Source organism: Carcharhinus amblyrhynchos, chromosome 10 (assembly GCF_965287045.1).
Source record: "Carcharhinus amblyrhynchos chromosome 10, sCarAmb.v2.hapA, whole genome shotgun sequence".
Classification (NCBI taxonomy): domain Eukaryota; kingdom Metazoa; phylum Chordata; class Chondrichthyes; order Carcharhiniformes; family Carcharhinidae; genus Carcharhinus; species Carcharhinus amblyrhynchos.
The window spans coordinates 106232648-106254218 of record NC_137333.1 but is presented as its reverse complement, the minus strand read 5'-3'; the positions used below and the strand labels follow the sequence as shown (position 1 = coordinate 106254218).

Below are 21571 nucleotides of genomic sequence, written 5' to 3'. Positions count from 1 at the left end.
GCAGGTTCTTTACCCAGAGGGTGGTGAGGGACTGGAATGCCCTGCCTGCTGCAGTTGTAAATGCGCCTAGTTTGGGGGCGTTTAAGAGATTGGTGGATAGGTTTATGGACGAAAAGGGATTGGTTTAGATTAGTGGGTCAATGTTTTTTTTTAAAAAATAAGACTGGTCGGCGCAACATTGTGGGCCGAAGGGCCTGTTCCGCGCTGTAATGTTCTATGTTCTATGTTCAAACTAAATGGCACATGAGGAAAAACCTGTTTATGCAGGGAGTGGTCAGGATCTGAGTGTTTGATGGAGACAGATTCAATCAAGGTTTTCAAAAATAAATTGGATAATTATCTGAAGAAAAAGATCTGTAGGTCAATCGGGAAAAGACTGTGAGTAAACCTAGCTGAGTGCTAACAGGGTTGTGATGGGCTGAATGGCCTCCTGTGCTATAATGATCTATGTACTTATCTAGTTTCCCCCTTCAATGTTGTTCGCCCATTGTATCAAATGCCACATTCCCCTTGCTCTCTACAGTTATTGCCCCTCCAAGTGTAATGAGCTGGAAAATATTGTTGGGGTTTCTCACCCAGATCACTATCATGCTGCACGAGTCAGGGTGTATGCTCAGAACTTCACTGAAGTGTGATGCTATTAAGGGCAAACATAGTGCACCAAGCAGGTTCATGCACAAAAAAAGCTGTTTCTGAAAGAGAAATGGGCATCTTCAGAAGCAGAAAGAAAATGAAAACAAAATAAACGTGTTGGCACATATTCACACACTTATTCAGTCACCCAAACACGCACTCATACTTCTCAATCTCATAGACACACATACTAAATCACGTACACACATGCATAGTCACGTAGTCACACACTCACACATACACAGCCACATATACGTAATCATGCTCTCACATTGTGCACAAAGGCTCACACATGTGCATTCCCACAGTCACATTCTTTCACACATATATACACAAGACACATAAATTGGCTCACTTTCACACACAAATGCGCTCAAATTCACATATGCATGCTGCTGCAATCACACTTGTGCGTACACACACACAGACTTATATGTGCATATTCTTAACACAAGCTGAAGTATCTACACGCAATCAAACTCACACAGCATACATGCAAACTCATGAACATACAGGCAGATACACTATTTGCTTGCAAATATTTACATGAACCAGCACACTCACATTCATGTGCACTCAAACATTATCACATACTCTCAGTGCATTCTCACTTGTGCATATATTCCTTACACACACAATCATGCAGACACTCTCTGTCACACTAACTCACACCTCTCTCTCAGACACTTAAAACTGTCTTAAGATCTGGAAAGATTATTCTGGTGCCCAGAAGGATAATCGTGGTTGTGCTTTGAGAAGATGTTCTCTATTACATCCTTAATGGTGAAGAGACAGAAAATGATTTGTTCCCAGAAATCTGTAACACCACACTCATAAAGACAAGCAAAGGTTTCTGTCTCATCAAGGCAGGCGAGGTCAGAATAACCACTAGGCCCATTTTCGATGATCCAAGGTCCATGCCAGTGTTTAGGCTTCAGGGGCATCTGATTGATGTAAATACCTAGGTTGGTCCGATTGTGTTTACGAAAGAAGCAGCAAGATTCACCAGTTGGATGTGTATACATGAGCCAGGACGTCTTGACTAATGGGTTAGGGCTACCGGACTTCATGCTGATTGGCTCTGGGGGTTGGAAGCTCACTACGCTCCCCTGACACCCACCCTTCGTCTCTGACAGTCCTGTGGCTAAGCGGGTAGTTTTGAAGTGGCTGGGGTTCAGGCTCAAAGCCTCCACCCTGCAACAATATTTTGTCCGGGCATTGCAGTACAGCAGCTGGTAGCTGTCTGTGCTGGTGATCTCAGCTATTTCACACTCCACTGTCTGGTACTCAGTTATTGGGTCTGCCACTTTCCAGCTCTCTCCACCATCATCACTGTATAAGTAAAGTGAATGGGGCTGTGTAAAAAACCAAGTTGGGATCAGACGGTACTTCTGCTTGATGATGTATGCGTATGCGGGGACTATCAGCTTCCCTCGCTGTGTCTGCACACCGTGACCAGGCCCCACCCCAAATGTGGCCCACTTGTTAATTTGGCTGCTGAGGACACTGTGTGTCAGATCTGTCAGTTTATCCCAGCTGACGCCAGCATCTCGGCTCAGCACATAGCACAACCTGGTGCAATTCTTCCCCTTACAAATCTGCTGTGACTCTGAGACTCCGTTCTTGATGAAAAGAAAGAACAGGTATATCACTCCACGTTTCCGCTCGTACACAGGACATGGGTTCATTGTCCGATAGCCTGGCAGCTTAATCATTTCCAATGGTACTGGCTCCTCCCACTAGGAACAAGGAACAGAACTCGATCAGGAAACAAGTTACCCTCCACAACACATGCAGAAAGTCTCTGATCTCTCTCTCTCTCCTCCAGTCTCCATCTCTCTCTCCCCACTCCATTTCCCATCTCGCTTCTATTTCTTATCTGACTGGGAGAGATCAGCGATTGAAGGACAATGTTCCTCAATCTTTATTCTTTCTTCATTCATGAGACATGGACATCGCTGGCCAGCATTTACTGCCCATCCCTAGTTGCCCGAGGGCAGTTGAGAGTCAACCACGTTGCTGTGGTTCTGGAGTCACATGTAGGCCAGACCAGGTAAGGGCAGCAGATTTCCTTCCCTAAAGGACGTTAGTGAACCAGATGGGTTTTTCCAACAATCGACAATGGGTCATACGTATATTCTTAATTCCAGATTTTTAAAATTGAATTCAAATTCCACCATCTGCCGCTATTGTATTCGAACCCGGATCCCCAGAACATTAGCTGAGTTTCTGGATTAATAGTCTAGCGATAATACCACAAAGTCACTGCCGCTTCTTAATCTCGTCGGACCAGCAACATTTACCAAGAAGTGGGAAGCAGAAGATCTGGTGTCAAGGAGCGGTAAACCTGAAACACTACATTTGTGTTTCCCTCCTCTAACCAAAAAAAAGAGGCCACTGTGAGAAGGTAAAAGTGAAAGTAAGAGTTTTATTATTTTTTTCAAATAATTTCAATATCAGTCAGTGAGGTTAAGCGTTGCACTTGTGAGATGTGGGAGATCTGTGATGCTTCCAACATCTTGGATGACCATGTCTGCAGGAAGTGCACCCAATTGCAGCTGCTTACAGACCGTATGGATAGTTTGGAGCAGCAGCCAGACGCACTTAGGGGCATGAAGGAGCCAGCAAGTTTAGATTCGTGGTCACACAGAAGATGCAGGCTGATAAATGGGTGACCATCAGAATGGGCATGCAGTCAGTGCAGGAATCCCCTGCAGTCATCCCTCTCTCTAACAAGTATACCATTTTGGATACTGTTGGGACAGATGATCTATCAGGGGATAACAGCAGCAGCAGCCAAAGCGGTGATACCACGGCTGACTCTATTGTTAAGCTGGGAGGGACAAAGAGGATGACAGCAACAGTTATAGGGAACTCTCTAGTTAGGGGTGCAGATAGGCACGTCTGTGGATGTGAAAGAGTCTCCAGGTTGGTATGTTGCCTCCCTGGTGCCAGGGTCCAGAATATCTCTGAATGGACAGAAAACATTCTGAAGGGAGAGGGTGAACAGTTAGAGGTTGTGATACATATTGGTACTAATGACATAGGCAGGAAGAGTGATGAACTACAACAGCAGTTTAGGGAGTTAGATAAAAAGCAGGACCTCTAGGGTTGTAATCTCAGGATTACTCCCTGTGCCACATGCTAGTGAGGCTAGGAACAGGCAGATAATGCAGCTCAACACGTGGCTAAACAGCTGTTGTAGGAGGGAGGGTTTCAGAATCTGGACCATTGGGGTCTCTTCTGAGGCAGATAGGCCCTGTACAAGAAGGATGGGTTGCATCTAAACTGGAACGGCACAAATATACTGGCCAGGAGGTTTATTAGTGGCACACAGGAGGATTTAAACTAATTTGGTTGGGGGGGGGGGGGGGGGGGGGGGTGGTGGGAACCAGGAACCAAAGTAACAATGAATTAGCTGAAGGGGAACCAGAGAATAGGGCCAGTAAGATTCAGAGAAACAGCAGGCAGGGTGGGGATTGCAAATCAGAGAAGGTCAGGTGGACTGAAGTGCATTTGTTTCAATGCGAGAAGTGTTAACAGGTAAGGCAGATGAACTTGAGAGCTTGGATTAGTACTAGAAACTATGATGTAGTTGCCATTACAGAGGCTTGGTTAAGGGAAGGACAAGATTGGCAGCTTAACGTTCCAGGATACAGATGTTCCAGGCGGATAGAGAGGGATGTAAAAGGGGTGGGGGTGTTGCACTACCGGTTAAGGAGAATATCACAGCTGTACTCTGGGAGGACACCTCGCAGGGTTCATACAGTGAGGCAATATGGCTAGAGCTCAGGAATAGGAAAGATGTAGTCACAATGTTGGGGGTTTACTATAGGCCACCCAACAGCCAGTGGGAGATTGAGGAACAGAGGTGTAGGCAGATTTTGGCAAAGTGTAAAAGTAACAGGATTGTTGTGGTGGGAAATTTTAATTTTCCCTATATTGACTGGGACTCACTTAGTGCTAGGGGCATGGATGGGGCAGAGTTTGTAAGGACCATCCAGGTGTGTGGAAGGTTCTGATCAGAGAAGGGCATGTAAAGTCACACACAGTCTACATTTTCTGAAAGCTTGTGAGATTACTATCAAATAAACTGGTTGGACTCTAACCTGGTGTTGTGAGACTTCTTACAGGGGAGGTCCCTGAGGATGAGAAGGGGGACTTAGTGGTAGGGGATGGGGAAATGGCTGAAGTCTTGAATAACTTTTTTGTTTCGGTCTTCACGGAGGAGGACGTGAATAATTTGCCGGGTGTTAGAGATGGAAAGGTGGTAGGACTGGACGGTCTCAATGACATTACTGTTACTAGAGAGGCGGTGCTCGACAGACTGGAGGGACTGATTGTAGACAAGTCCCCAGGACCGGATGGAATGCATCCGAGGGTTCTGAAAGAAATGGCGGAGGTGATAGTGGATGCCTTGGTGGTTATTTTCCAGATGTCACTGGATTCCGGGGAAGTGCCGGAAGATTGGAAAGCGGCTAATGTTATGCCGTTGTTTAAGAAGGGTGCCAGGCAAAAGGTGGGGAATTATAGGCCGGTTAGTTTAACGTCTGTTGTAGGTAAAATGTTAGAATCCGTTATCAAGGAGGAAATAGCAAGGCATCTTGAGGGGAATTGCTTGATAGAGCAGACGCAGCATGGTTTCGTTAAGGGGAAGTCGTGTCTGACAAATTTACTGGAGTTCTATGAGGATGTGTCTAGGGCGGTGGATAGAGGAGAGCCGGTGGATGTGGTCTTTCTTGATTTTCAGAAGGCATTTGACAAGGTACCTCACAAGAGGTTATTGCAGAAGGTCAGGGGACATGGAGTTGGGGGTAGGGTGTTAGCATGGATAGAGGACTGGTTGTCAAATAGGAGGCAGAGAGTGGGGGTCAATGGGTGCTATTCGGATTGGCGGTTGGTGACTAGTGGAGTGCCTCAGGGGTCGGTGCTGGGGCCTCAGCTATTTACCATTTATATAGATGATCTGGAGGAGGGAACCGAGTGTATGGTGTTGAAATTTGCTGATGACACCAAGATTGGGGGAACGGCAAATTGCGCGGAGGGTGTGGAGAGTCTGCAGAAGGATCTAGATAGGCTGGGCGAATGGGCCAGGAACTGGCAAATGAAATTTAATGTTGGCAAGTGCGAGGTGGTCCACTTTGGTAGGAATAATGGTAGGAAGGATTATTACTTACGTGGAGAAAAACTGCAGCAGGCGACAGCGCAGAGGGACCTCGGGGTCCTTGTGCATGAGTCGCAAAAACCCAGCTTGCAGGTACAGCAGGTGGTCAGGAAGGCAAATGGGATGCTGGCCTTCATAGCGAGGGGGATTGAATATAAAAGTAGGGAGGTCTTGCTGCGGCTGTATAGGGCATTGGTGAGGCCGCAGCTGGAGTACTGTGTGCAGTTTTGGGCACCGTACTTACGCAAGGATATTTTGGCCTTGGAGGGAGTGCAGAGGAGGTTTACTAGGCTGATGCCGGAGTTGAAGGGGTTGAGCTATGAGGAGAGGCTGAATAAACTGGGCTTGTACTCGTTAGAGTTTAGAAGAATGAGGGGAGATCTCATTGAGACGTACAAGATGATGAATGGGATGGATAGGATAGAGGTGGAGAGGCTCTTCCCGCTCAGAAAGGACAGTAGGACTAGGGGGCACAGCCTCAAGATAAAGGGGGGGGCGGTTTAGAACGGAGTTGAGGAGGAACTTCTTCACTCAAAGGGTGGTGAATCTCTGGAATTCTCTGCCCGTTGAGGTGGTGGAGGCTACCTCGCTAAATATTTTTAAGATGTGGGTTGATGGGTTTTTGATAAGAGAGGGGATTAAGGGTTATGGGGAGAGGGCGGGAATGTGGAACTGAGCCACGACAGATCAGCCATGATCTTATTGAATGGCGGGGCAGGCTCGAAGGGCTAGATGGCCTACTCCTGCTCCTATTTCTTATGTTCTTATGTAGGTCCCAGAGGATTGGAGAATAGCCAATGTTGTTCCTTTGTTTAAGAAGGGTAGCAAGAATAATCCATGTAATCACAGGCCAGTGAGCCTTATGTCAGTGGTAGGGAAATTATTGGAGAGAATTCTTCGGGACAGGATTTATTCCCGCTTGGAAATAAGTGGACGTATTAGTGAGAGGCAACATGGTTTTGTGAAGAGGAGGTCGTGAATTATGAACTTGATCTAGTTTTTCGAGGAAGTGATTTAGATGACTGATGAGGGTAGGGCAGTGGATGTTATCTACATGGACTTCAGTAAGGCCTTTGACAAGGTCCCTCAAGGCAGTCTGGTGCAGAAGGTGAAGTCACATGGGATCAGAGTGAGCTGGCAAAGTGGATACAAAACTGAAGGTAGTCAAGAAAGCATATGGCATGCTTGCTTTCATTGGCTGGGGTACTGAGTTTAAAAACTGGCAAGTCATGTTGATGCTTTATAGAACCTTAGTGAGGCTGCATTTGGAATATAGTGTTCAATTTTGGTTGCCACATTACCAGAAGGATGTGGAGGCTTTGGAGAGAGTAGAGAAAAGATTTACCAGAATGTTGCCTGGTATGGAGGGCATTAGCTATGAGGAGAGGTTGGAGAAACTTGGTTTGTTCTCACTGGAGCGACGGAGGTTGAGAGGAGACCTGATAGAAGTCTACAAGATTATGAGAGGCATGGACAGAGTGGATAGTCAGAAGCTTTTTTCCCAGGGTGGAAGAGTCAATTACATTGCTGCGGGTCTGGAGTCACACGTAGGCAAGACCAGATAAAGACAGCAGATTTTCTTCCCTCAAGGACATTAGTGAACCAGATGGGTTTTACGACAGTCAATGAGGGCTTCAAGGTCATCATTACTAACATTGGCTTTTAATTCAAGACTTTTGAATTTAATTTAAATTCCATCAGTTGCTGTGGTAGGATTTGGATCCATACATCCAGGGCTTTAGCCTGGGTGTCTGGATTATTAATCCAGCGACATTCCCACAATATCACCATCTCCCATGATGTATATATATATGTGTATGTGTGTGTTCTTGCATGTGTGCAGGGTTGTGGAGGGGTGGGGGACGCGGAGGTGGTGCCACATGGAGTGTGGGTGGGAGTTGTGTTGCAGGATTTGGGGGGGGTGCAGGGAGGGAGCATTGTGTGAGGGCTGCATGTGCACTGTGCTGCTTATGAAGCAAACAAAGATTAATACACAGTTTCACAAAAGACAGGTTGATTTATTATTTATGGGCACTAACTATCCTCCCATGCTAGGGGGAAGGCAGTGGTAATGTCAGTGAATTATTAGTCCAAAGGCCCAAGTTCATGATCGTGGGACATGGGTTCAAATCCCACCATGGCAGCTGGTGGAATTTAAATTACTAAATTTAGACTTGAGAAGTCATAAATACCATCTGGTAAACATGCTTCAGGAAAGGAGATTCACTGCCTTCCCTGGTCTGGTCTGCAAGTGACTCCAGACGCAAGTGACTGATTCTTAAATGTGCTCTGATATCCCCTAGCAAACCTCTCAGTTGTATTAATGCCACTACAAGTCTAGAGAAAGGAATGAAATTGGATGGACCAACTGACATCGACCTAGAGACAGGAAATGACATTGGAAAATCCAGCTCTGTTCACCCTGCAAAGTCAGTCAGAGGTTTACAGCACAGAAACAGGCCCTTCGGCCCAACTTGCCCATGTTGCCTTTTTTTTTAAACCCCTAAGCCAATTGCAATTGCCTGCATTTGGCCCATATCACTCCATACCCATCATACCCACGTAACTATCTAAATGCTTTTTAAAAGACAAAATTGTACCCGCCTCGACTACTCCCTCTGGCAGCTTGTTCCAAACACTCACCATCCTCTGAAATATTTGCCCCTCTGGACATTTTTGTATCTCTCTCCTCCCACCTTAAACCTATGCCCTCTAGTTTTAGACTCCCCTAACTTTGGGAAAAGATATTGACTAGCTGATCTGCACCCCTCATTATTTTATAGATTTCTATAAGATCACCCTTCAGCCTCCTACGCTCCAGAGAAAAAAGGCTCCAGTCTATCCAGCCTCTCCTTCCAACTCGATCCATCAAGTCCCAGTAGCATCCTAATAAATCTTTTCTGCACTCTTCCTAGTTTAATAATATCCTTTCTATAATAGGGTGACCAGAATTGCTCACAGTATTCTAAGTGTGGCCTTACCAATGTCTTGTACAACTTCAACAAGACATCCCAACTCCTGTATTCAATGTTCTGACTGATGAAATCAAGCATGTCGAATGCTTCTTCACCGCTCTGTCTACCTGTGACTCCACTTTCAAGGAGCTATAAACGAGATCTCTTTGTTCTGTAACTCTCCCCAGGGCCCTACCATTAACTGAGTAAGTCCTGCCCTGGTTCAATCTACCAAAATGCATCACCTTGTATTTGTCTAAATTAAACTCCATCTGCCATTCATCAGCCCACTGGTCCAACTGATCAAGTCCTTGGGAGTTTTGCCAAAGTTGGGGAAGGTGGCCTTCACAGGCCAGTCAAGCAACAGTTTCACATTGCTTATAAAGTGTTTTGTGAGTGTGACATCAGATACCATCACCATTCCTGTTCCTGTCCCACTGACAGAAGAGACACACCAGAGGTGGAGGCACAGTGGCATACAGTCAGGAGGGAGTTTTCAACATTTACTCTGGAACCCATAAAGACACATGGTATCGAGACAGACATGTGCAAGGAAACCTGCTGAGTACACAGAAACCATCCATCTACTGGCTGATCATCCAACTCAATAACCTGACTCCACCTTCCCCCGCTTTGCCCCAAGTGTTATATCTAACTGCTTCTTGAAAGCATACAATGTTTTGGTCTCAACTGCTTTTCGTGGTAGTGAATTTCAAAGGCTGACCACTCACTCAGTGAAGAAATTTCTCATCTCTATCCTAAAACGTATACCCTGTATCCTCAGACTGTGACCCCTGGTTCTGGATTCCCCCATCATTGGGAACATCCTTTCTACATCTACCCTGTCTAGTCCTGTTGGAATTTTATAGGTTTCTACGAGTTCCCAGCTCATTCTTCTAAACTCCAGCAATTACAATCCTAATCAATTCAATATCTCCTCACACTTCGGTTTTCCAGGTTTTTTGCTTTAAAATGTTTCCCACTACTGAAATCAGGTTTACTAGTCTGTAATTCCTTGTTTTCGTTCCACCTATCTTGTTAAATAGTGGCATTACATTAGCTCACCTCCAATCTGTAGAAACTGTTCCAGAGTCTATAGAACCTTGAAAGATGACCACCAATGCATCTGCCATCTCTTCCTTAAGTCAGCTGGGGTGTAGATTATCAGGCCCTGGAGATTTAATGGCCTTCAATCTCAGCAATTTCTCCAACACCATTTCTCTACTAATACTGATTTTTCTTCCATTCCTTCCTTTCGCTAACTCTGTGTCCCCCAACCTTTCTGGTATGTTATTTATGTCCTCTTTTGTGAAGACAGAGCTAAAGTATGTAGTCATTGGGTCACCATTTCATTGTTCTCTATTATAAATTCCCTTCTTTCTGACTGTAAGGGACTTACATTTGTCTTTACCAATCTTTCTCTCCTCATATAGCTTCAGAAACTTCTACAGTCGGTTTTTATGTTCCCTACAAGCTTACTCTCACATTCTATTTTCCCCTTCTCACTCAGTCCCTTGGTCTTTTTCAATGAGAGTTCCAGAGCCTCTCAAGAAAAAAAATTGTCTCATCATTTTAAATGGAGAACCTTTTACTTTTAAACAGTGACCCAGAGTTTTAGGTTCTCCCCTAGATGGAAACATCCTCTCCACATCCATCCTGTTAAGACCCCTCAATCATGTCACCTGCTAAACTCCAGCGGATACAAGTCTAGCCTGTCCAACCTTTCCTCACAATTTACCCATTCCAGGTACTAGTTAAGTAAACCTTCTGTGGATTGCTTCCAACACATTTAAATAAGGTGACCAATACTGTAGACAGTACTCTGGGTGTGGTCTCACTATATATGACTGTGTAACTGAATCATAACATCCCTACCTTTGTGTTTAATTCCCTTTGCAATAAATTATAGCATTTTATTTGTTTTCCTAATTATTTGCTGCACCTGCATATCAGCCTTTTGTGATTCAAACACTAGGTCACCCATATCCCTCTGCATCACAGAGCTCTGCAATCTCTCACTATTTAGATCATGTAGAACCACAGAACATTACAGCACAGAAACAAGCCTTCTGGCCCTTCTTGGCTGTGCCGAACCATTTTTCTGCCTAATCCCACTGACCTGCACCTGGGCCATAGCCCTCCACACCCCCCTCATCCATGTACCTGTCCAAGTTTTTAACATAAGAACATAAGAAATAGGAGCAGGAGTAGGCCAACTAGCCCTTCGAGCCTGCCCCGCCATTCAATAAGATCATGGCTGATCCGTCTTGGCTCAGTTCCACATTCCCGCCCTCTCCCCATAACCCTTAATCCCCTCTCTTATCAAAAACCCATCAACCCGCGTCTTAAAAATTTTCTTAAATGTTAAAAGTGAGCCCGTTGTTAAAATGTTAAAAGATGTGTTTCTCTTTTATTTTCCTTGCCAAAATGAACACTTGTTGGCTTTTTGCAACAATGCAACAGCTTTATGGTCAGTTTTGCTGAGATGGGTTTTCTATTTTCAAAAACTGAATTTAATATTCAAGCTTCCCACAGTTAGATTTGCACTCAAGATTACTCAACTCTATAAATCTATACCACCCTGCCCTTTCTGTCTTATTTCAAGAAATACTTGTGTCATTTTGAATTTAACAGCATGTGCTCTCAATTATGGATGATACATACGTTCACTGATCCCTCGGTAAGCTTCCCTCTCCTCATTACCAGAATCCTTGCATCCACATCTCGGGCAGAGGCTCGTTTCTCTGCAAAGGCTAAAAAGGTTTTATGTTCTTTGAGGTAGAGAAGTGAGGGAATGCGATACACATCTCCATTCTTTTTACTCTTGAACAGAGTGTATTTACTCGGAAGATGGCCAGCCAACATAATTACAGTGCCTGCAACAAAAAAAAGGAAAGGAAAAAACATTTCCTATGTCTTCCCAGTATATCAATAAATAAATAAAATGATGGCAGGTGTTACTGTGGATGACCAATTCTCTCCTGCAGAGGAAAGCAGAGCCATTATTAAATAACAACATAAGAACTTGAAGTAGAACCCTGGAGACTGCTCTGCCATTCAGTATGATCACAGATGATCTTTAGCTTCATCCCCACTTCCCTGACTGGCCCTCATGGCCCTCAATTCCTTGAGCATGGAATTCCTCTCACTGGCCACAAAGGTGTCAGAAACATGCAAACTCGGCCAGCACTATAGTCCAAGATGGCTGGTGTAGGTCACTTCTGGTCCCAGGCCAGTTTAACACTACAAAAACAAAGGTTAATTTAACCTCAATTTTAACCACAAAACAATATTTTTCTTTCAATTTATTGGAAGAAGTTAAATGTTTTGTGCCAGAACTTCCAACTCAGTTCGGCTACCTTGGTTGATTGATAATGGTCATAATAGAATCATACAGCATAGCAGAGGCCCTTCAAGCACGTTAGAGGGGTCAGTTTTTGTCCAATGTGTGCAGGAAGGTTTCATGACACAGTATGTAGTTAGGCCAACAAGAGGTGAGGCAACATTGGATTTGGTACTGGGTAATGAACCAGACCAGGTGTTAGACTTGGAGGTAGGTTGGTGAGCACTTTGGTGATAGTGCCCACAATTTGGTTACATTTACCTTAGTGATGGAAAGGGATAGGCATATACTGAAGGACAGAAGTTATAGCTGGGGGAAAGGTAATTCTGAGGCTATTAGGCGAGATTTAGGACACATAGGTTGGAGTAGGAAACTGCAGGGGCTGGGAACAACTGAAATGTGGACCTTATTCAAGGAGCAGCTACTGCGAGTCCTTGATAAATATGTACCTGTCAGGCAGGGAGGAAGTGGTCGAGCGAGAGAACTGTGGTGTAATAAGGAAGTTGAATCTCTGGTGAAGAGGAAGAAGGAGGCTTATTTAAAGATGAGACGTGAAGGCTCAGTTAGGGCACTGGAGAGATATAAATTAGCCAGGAAGGAGCTAAAGAGAGAGTTAAGAGCTAGAAGAGGACATGAGAAGACTTTGGCGGATAGGATCAAGGAGAACCTAAAGCTTTCTACAGGTATGTCAAGAATAAAAGATTGGTTAGGGCAAGATTACGGCCAGTCAGAGACAGTAGTGGGAAGTTGTACGTGGAGCCTGAAGAGATAGGAGAGGCACTGAATGGGTATTTTTCGTCAGTATTCACGCAGGAAAAAGTCAGTGTAGTCAAGGAGAATACTGCGATACAGGGTTGTAGACTAGACGGGATTGAGGTGCATAAGGAGGAGGTGTTAGCAATTCTTGAGAGTATGAAAATAGATAAGTCCCCTGGGCTGGATGGGATTTACCCTAGGATTCTCTGGCAGGCTAGGGAAGAACCCTAGCCTGCCAGAACCTTTGGCTTTGATCTTCATGATGTCTTTGGCTACAGGTACAGTGCTGGAAGACTGGAGGATAGCAAATGTTGTCCCCTTGTTCAAGAAGGGGAGTACAGACCATCCTGGGAATTATAGACAGGTGAGCCTTACTTCTGTTGTGGGCAAAGTTTTGGAAAGAATTATAAGGGATAGGATTTATAATCATCTAGAGAGAAATAAATTGATTAGGGACAGTCAACACGGTTTTGTGAAGGGTAGGTCGTGCCTCACAAACCTTATCGAGTTTTTTGAAAAGGTGACCAAAGAGGTGGATAAGGGTAAGGCAGTTGACGTGGTGTATATGGATTTTAGTAAAGCGTTTGATAAGGTTCCCCATGGTGGGCTACTGCAGAAAATGCAGATGCATGGGATTGAGGGCGATTCAGCAGTTTGGATCAGGAATTGGCTACTGATAGAAGACAGAGGGTGGTGGTTGATGGGAAATATTCAACCTGGAGTTCAGTTACAAGTGGTGTGCCTCAAGGATCTGTTTTGGGGCCACTGCTGTTTGTCATTTTTATAAATGACCTAGATGAGGGTGTAGAAGGATGGGTTAGTAAATTTGCTGACAACACCAAAGGCAGTGAGGATGGATGTTACAGTTTGCAGAGGGACATAGATAAGCTGCAGAGCTGGGCCGAAAGGTGGCAAATGGAGTTTAATACGGAAAAGTGTGAGGTGATTCACTTTGGTAAGAGTAACAGGAATACAGAATATAGGGCTAATGGAAGGACTCTTAGTAGTGTCGACGAGCAGAGAGATCTTGGTGTACATGTGCATAGCTCCCTGAAAGTTGGCACCCAGGTTGATAAGGTTAAGAAGGCGTACAGTGGTAGCTTTTATTGGTAGCGCGATTGAATTTCAGAGCCGTGAGGTCATGTTGCAATTGTACAAAACTCTGGTGCGGCCGCACTTGGAGTACTGCATTCAGTTCTGGTCGCCACATTATAAGAAAGATGTGGAGGCATTGGAAAGGGTGCAGAGGAGGTTTAGCAGGATGTTGCCTGGTATGGTGGGAAGGTCTTATGAGGAAAGGCTGAGGGACTTGAGGTTATTTTCATTAGAGAGAAGAAGGTTACGAGGTGACCTAATTGAGGCATACAAGATGATCAGAGGGTTAGACAGGGTGGACAGTGAGAGCCTTTTTCCTCGGATGGTGATAGCTAACACGAGGGGACATAGCTTTAAATTAAGGGGTGGTAGTTATAGGACGGATGTCAGAGGTAGGTTCTTTACTCAGAGGGTAGTAAGGGCATGGAATGCCATGCCTGCAGCAGTTGTGGACTCGCCAACTTTAAGGGCATTCAAATGGTCAGTGGATAGGCATATGGGTAACATTGGAATAGTTAAGGTTAAAAGGTCATTAGATTGGTTCCACTGGTCGGCGCAACATCGAGGGCCGAAGGGCCTGTACCGCACTGTAATGTTCTATGTTCAGTACATCGAGTCAACACTGACACATTAGAAACACCTGAACTCCCACCGAATCCCATGGGCCAGCACTTGGCTCAAGGCTCTGAATGTTATGATGTGCTAAATGCGCATCCAAATACTTTTCAAAGGATGTGAGGCAACCCGCCTCTACCACCCTCCCTGGCAGTACATTCTAGGCCGTCACCACCCTTTTGGTAAAGAAGATTTTTTGATTCAATTTGATTTATTGTTACATGTACTTGGATACAGTGAAAAGTATTGTTCCTTGCACACTATACAAAGCATACCATTCACAGAGTACTTGGGGGGAAGGAAAACACAGAAGCAATGATTTATACACTTTTCTGTACTTTTAGAGCTTGCATTGTGTGAATTGAGGGCACACGGGGTCAGGAGGGCAATTATGTAATTTGGGAAGGGGACTGACATCACCAGCTTGTGGTGGAAGGGGGGGAACAAAGATACAATTACAAGATAATTATAGATTGAAATGTGAAAAATGGTTGGAATACGAGACTTTACAAGTAATCAAGCTAGCTTCATCTGTTGTTCAAATTTTTGAAACAACTTGCCCTTCCAGAGTAATCTCAGGTGAAAAGCACATTTTGTGGGACCGAAAGTGACAACCTTACGCCCGTTCATGAGTTTGCACACTATACAGCGTTACCTGATGGATCAGTGTAGCCATTATCCTGCAGGATTTCTTGGCAATTAAATATTAATCTCCAATAATCGGTGCATTCTCCAGCACCGCCAGAGGGTCGGTGCCGAGGGAGTGCCGCACCGTCAGAGGGTCAGTGCTGAGGGAGCGCCGCACTGTCAGAGGGTCAGTACCGAGGGAGCGCCGCACCATCAGAGGGTCAGTGCCGAGGGAGTGCCGCACCGTCAGAGGGTCAGTGCCGAGGGAGTGCCGCACCGTCAGAGGGTCAGTGCTGAGGGAGTGCCGCACTGTCAGAGGGTCAGTGCTGAGGGAGTGCCGCACTGTCAGAGGGTCAGTGCTGAGGGAGCACCGCACTGTCAGAGGGTCAGTGCTGAGGGAGTGCCGCACTGTCAGAGGGTCAGTACTGAGGGAGTGCCGCACTGTCAGAGGGTCAGTGCTGAGGGAGTGCCGCACTGTCAGAGGGTCAGTACTGAGGGAGTGCCGCACTGTCAGAGGGTCAGTACTGAGGGAGTGCCGCACTGTCAGAGGGTCAGTGCTGAGGGAGTGCCGCACTGTCAGAGGGTCAGTACTGAGGGAGCGCCGCACTGTTTGAGGTGCTGTCTTTCACATGAGACTTTAAACTGAGGCCTATCTCTCGTGCCTCGGACGGGCCGGGGGCGGATCCGCTCTCAAACGGCCCACAAAAACCACCAGCCGCCAGTGATCAATCTCACCGATTTTGCAGCCACCGCGGATCCCGATCCCGATCCCGATCCCGCTCCGCCGCCTTTACTTCAGTTGAAGGGATATTTTCCCTCTGGTGCCGTCGTCATGGAACCCGCTCCAACTGAGCATGCGCCGGGCGCACAGCACTGTGGGAATTGTAGTTTATCCTCCTTACTCCCCTCCCTCCCTCATCCCCCCATTCCCATATTTCCTCTAGCCTTCCTCCACGCCATCCACCTACCCTCCAGCACCAGCCCCAGCTTCCCCCACCCACTACCCACATCCCTCCTCCAGCCCACCCTTTCCCATTCTCCCACACCCCTCCACCCTGCCCCCCCCACCTCAACCTCAGCCCTCCCCCAGCCTGCTCCCCCACCCTCAACCCTACCCCAGCCTGCCTTCACACTCTACACCCCACCCCACCCTTCCACTTCCCCCTCTCTCGAAATCTCTCATCTCAGTACCAATCTATGCCATCACTCTGCCATTCACAACCTTCTTAAGGAGCAATACAGTGGTTAGCATTGCTGCCTCACAGTGCTAGGGACCCAGCTTGGGTCACTGCCTGTGTGGAGTCTGCACGTTCTCCCAATGTCTGCATGGGTTTCCTGTGCTCCTGTTTTCTCCCACAGTCTAAAAATGTGTATGTTAGTTGGATTGGCTGTCCTAAATTGCCCCCCTTAGTGTCAGGTAAATACATGGGGGCCTGGGTGGGATTGCTGTCAGTGCAGGCTTGATGGGCCAAATGGCCTCCCTCACTGTAGCAATTCTAAAAGCTGGGCCCAAAATTAGACCCACTTGAGGTCGAGCCATTGTTTAAACATGGTCCCTTGCTTTTGCACTGTATGTCATTGTTTACAATGCCTAGGGTGATGTATGCTTTATTAGCCATTTTCTCAAACTGTTCAGGTGGGACTTTCTCTATGATATCTCCAGGAGACAATTAATAACAGTTGATTGTCAATCACGGAAGCAGGTAGGCCTTCCAATTATTCAATTCCCATTCCTATGGTGCAATTTGGGTTTAATCTCAGTTGGGGTATATATTGTACCTGAAAAAAAACCCTGAAAAAGTGACATCTCAGGAAAGCTGTGAGCTGATTGGCCATTAGGAACTCTGTGCTAAATTCCAAAAAAAAACTGCAAAACTAATTAATGAATTAACTAAACAGAGATGACTGGGTAGGTGATATGCTATACCTGTATGATGTGGGAGCTGGCTAATCCCATTGCAAGCTACAGCAACCACATAAGCAGCAAGTGTTAGTTGTTCAAAGATCTTCAGCTGAGAATTGATGGTCTGAAGTCTAAGCTTCAGACACTGCGGCACATCTGAGGAGAGCTATCTGGACGCTTTGTTTCAAAAGGAGGGAGGGTCACATCCTGTAAATTGGGTACCGCTAATTCAGCTGGTGGTCAGGTTCAACAGGATGTGAAGCAAGTGAGGCAGGTAGAGGGATCCTGAATTCAGGAAGAGGAGCCTCAGTTCTTGACCTTGTCTGACAAGTATGAGGTACTTGCTCCCTGTGTGGATGAGGAAAAGGGCTCGAGGGACGATATCTCTGAAAGGATGTTGGAGTAGGAAGGGGAGGAAAAAGGACCTGTTTGGGAATTATCAGGCACTAGAAGCAAAATTAAAGAACAGGTCCTCAAGAGTTACAATTTCTGGATTACTACCGGAGCCACGTGTGAATTGGCATAGGGTTAAGAAAATTAGGGAAGTAAAAATTTAGCTAAAAATGTAGCTAAGGGCGTGGTGCAGGAAACAGGATTCCATTTCATAGAGATCATAGAAACCCTACAGTACAGAAAGAGGCCATCTGGCCCATCGAGTCTGCACCGACCACAATCCCACCCAGGCCCTACCCCCATATCCCTACTCATTTACCAATCCCTCTAACCTACACATCTCAGGACACTAAGGGGCAATTTTACCATGGCCGATCAACCTAACCCGCACATTTTTGGGCTATGAGAGAAAAATGGAGCACCCGGAGGAAACCCACACAGACACGAGGAGAATGTGCAAACTCCACACAGACAGTGACCCAAGCTGGGAATTGAACCTAGGTCCCTGGAGCTGTGAAGCAGCAGTGCTAACCACAGTGCTACCGTGCCGCCCATTGGAGCAATGGTACTATTATTGGGACAGGAGGGATCTGGGATCTGTACTGTTGGGATGGCCTTCACCTGAACCAATCTGGGACCATTGTTCTAGTGGAAAGGATAAATAGGGTGGTTACAAGGTCTTTAAGCTAGCAAGTGGGGGGAGGGGGAGAAGGGAAAGAGTAAAATTACAGGAAGTAAAATGTTTAATAGGAAGCAAAGCAACAGGTTAGCATGTGGGGAGGAGAGTTCATCAACTGCATGGAAAATAATGAAAGAAGTTAAAGGGAAAACTCGGGATGTTATTAATGGTGATGTTAGGATTCAAAAAGGTATAAAAACTAGTTTAAAGACACTTTACCTAAATGCTCGTAGTATTCATGGCTAACACAAAGGGACATAGCTTTAAATTAAGGGGTGGTAATTATAGGACGGATGTCAGAGGTAGGTTCTTTACTCAGAGGGTAGTAAGGTCGTGGAATGCCCTGCCTGCAGCAGTTGTGGACTCGCCAACTTTCAGGGCATTCAAATGGTCTGTGAATAGGCATATGGATAACATTGGAATAGTTTGGGTTAGAAGGTCATTAGATTGGTTCCAATGGTCGGCACAACATCAAGGGCCGAAGGGCCTGTACTGCACTGTAATGTTCTATTCAAAGCAAGGTAGATGAGCTGACAGCACAAATCATCACAATTGAGTATGATTTGGTGGCCTTTACAGAAACATGATGCAGGGTGATCACGACTGGGAGTTAAATATCCAGGGATATCTGACTTTTCAGAAGGACAGATAGGAAGTAAGAGAGGTGTTTAGGAAGGACAGACAGGAGGAAAAAGGGGGTGGGGTAGCTCTGCTGATTAAGGATAATATCAGGGCGGTAGTAAGGGAAGATATAGGCTCCAAAGAGCAAAACATGGAATCGTTGTGGGTGGAGATAAGGAACAGTAAGGGAAGATGCTGGTGGGTGTGGTCTATAGGCCCCCAAATAATAACTTTAGGTGGGGTGGGCTATAAACAAGCAAATAAATGATGCATGCAGAAATGGAGCAGCAATAATTATGGGGGATTTCAATCTGCATATTGATTATTGACCCAAGTTGGATGCGGTGGGCTTGAGGAAGAGTTCTTGGAATGCTGTCCTTGAACAGTGTGTGACGAAACCAACGAGGGAGTGACCTATCTTAGATCTGGTGTTGTGTAACGAGGCAGGAAGAATTAGGGATCTTGTGAGGGATCTTCTTGGGACGAGCGATCATTGTATGGTTGAGCTTTTGATGCAGATGGAGGATGAGAAAGTAGGGTCCCAAACCTGTGTCCTCTGTTTGAACAGAGGGGAGTCCGATAGGATGAGAGAGGAATTGGCAAATGTAGATTGGGAGTGCAGATTGGTTGGTAGGACTGCTGAGGAACAGTGGAGGATCTTTAAGGAGATCTTTTTCGATGCTCAGCAGAAATATATTCCAATGGTAAAGAAGGAATGTAGGAGAAGGGATAATCAGCCGTGGTTATCGAAGGAAATAAAGGGGAGTATTAAAAGCTGATGCGTTCAGAGTGGCTAAAAGTAGTGGGCAATTAGAAGATTGGGAAAGGTTTAAAAATCAACAAAGAATGACTAAGAAGTTGATAAAGAAAGGAAGGATAGACTATGAAGCTAAACTAGCACTAAATATAAAAAAGGACAGTAAGAGTTTTTACAAATATATAAAGAGGAGCCTGGCTACAGTGAATGTTGGACCCTTAGAGGATGAGAGGGGGGATTTAATGGTGGAGATAAGGAAATGGCTGAGGCCTTAATTAAGTTTTTTGCCTCGGTCTTCACGGAGGAGGACGCGAATAGTTTGCCGGATATTAAAGATAGAAGGATGGTAGGAGTTGAGGGCCTGAATGCGATTACTGTCACTAGAGTGGTAGTGCTTAATAGACTAACGGGACTGATGGTGGACAAGTCCCCAGGACCGGATGGAATGCACCCCAGGGTTCTGAAGGAAATGGCAGAGGTGATAGTAGATGCCTTAGTGATTATTTACCAAAATTCGCTGGATTCTGGGGCAATGCCGGAACATTGGAAAACGGCTAATGTTACGCCGCTGTTTAAAAAAGGTAGCAGGCAAAAGGCAGGGAATTATAGGCCAGTTCGTTTAACATCTGTAGTTGGAAAAATGCTTGAATCTGTCATCAAAGAAGAAATAGCGAGGCACCTGGAAAGGAATGGTTTGATAGAGCAGACGCAGCACGGATTCGTTAAGGGGAGGTCATGTTTGATGAATTTATTGGATTTCTATGAGGATGTGACTAGTGCAGTAGAGGGGGACCGGTGGATGTGGTGTTTCTAGATTTTCAAAAGGCGTTTGATAAGGTGCTTCACAAAAGGTTGCTTCAGAAGGTTAGGGTGCATGGAGTTGGGGTAAGATGTTAGCGTGGATAGAGGATTGGTTGTCTAATAGGAGGCAGAGAGTTGGTATCAATGGGTGCTATTCTGATTGGCGGTTGGTGACTATTGGAGTGCCGCAGGGATCGGTGCTGGGGCCTCAGCTATTTACCATTTATATAGATGATCTGGAGGAGGGGGCTGAGTGTAGGGTGACAAAATTTGCTGATGACACAAAGATGAGTGGAAAAGCAAATTGCGCAGAGGGTGTGGAAAGTCTGCAGAGGGATCTGGATAGGCTGAGCGAGTGGGCGAGGACCTGGCAGATGGAGTACAATGTTAGCGCGTGTGGGGTTATCCACTTTGGCAGAAATAATAGTAGGAGGGATTATTATTTAAAGGGCGAAAAGCTGCAGCATGCTACGGTGCAGAGGGACCTGGGGGTCCTTGTGCATGAGTCGCAAAAACCCAGTCTGCAGGTGCAGCAGGTGATCAAGAGGGCGAATGGAATGCTGGCCTTTATAGTGAGGGGGATAGAATATAAAAGCAGGGAGGTCTTGCTGCAACTGTACAGGGCACTGGTGAGGCCGCAGCTGGAGTACTGTGTGCAGTTTTGGTTGCCGCACTTGCGCAAGGATATTTTGGCCTTGGAGGGAGTGCAGAGGAGGTTCACTAGGCTGTTACCAGAGATGAGGGGGTTGGACTATGAAGAGAGACTAAATAGACTAGGTCAGTACTCGTTAGAGTTTAGAAGGATGAGGGGGGGAATCTTATGGAGACGTATAAGATAATGAAAGGGATGGATAGGGTAGAGGTAGAGAGATTCTTCCCACTTAGAAAGGATAGCAGGACTAGAGGGCACAGCCTCAAGATAAGTGGGGGCGCACTTTAGATCGGAGTTGAGGAGGAACTTCTTCACTCAAAGGATGGTGAATCTCTGGAATTCTCTGCCCGTTGAAGTGGTGGAGGCTACTTCGCTAAATATATTTAAGTCACAGGTAGATAGGTTTTTGACAGACAAGGGAATTAAGGGTTATGGGGCGAAAGCAGGAAAGTGGAACTGATCTCTTATTGAGTGGCGGGGCAGGCTCGAGGGGCTGGATGGCCTACCCCTGCTCCTGCTCCTATTTCTTATGTTCTTAGGTGGTTTGGCTCTGATATTTAAGGATAACATCAGGGCGG

The 21571-nt window shown here is 45.9% G+C and overlaps 1 protein-coding gene across 1 annotated transcript; it reads right to left on the bottom strand.

The window, feature by feature from the left end:
* Positions 1-204: 204 nt before the first annotated feature.
* On the bottom strand, positions 205-16003 carry LOC145349252 (sialidase-3-like). The gene is made up of 3 exons (XM_080197742.1): positions 15923-16003; positions 11416-11627; positions 205-2372 (listed from the first exon to the last, which is right to left on the bottom strand). The coding sequence occupies exons 2-3, from the start codon at positions 11614-11616 to the stop codon at positions 1332-1334; spliced, it is 1242 nt and encodes a 413-aa protein (XP_080053868.1). The 5' UTR covers positions 11617-11627; positions 15923-16003; the 3' UTR covers positions 205-1331.
* Positions 16004-21571: the final 5568 nt, after the last annotated feature.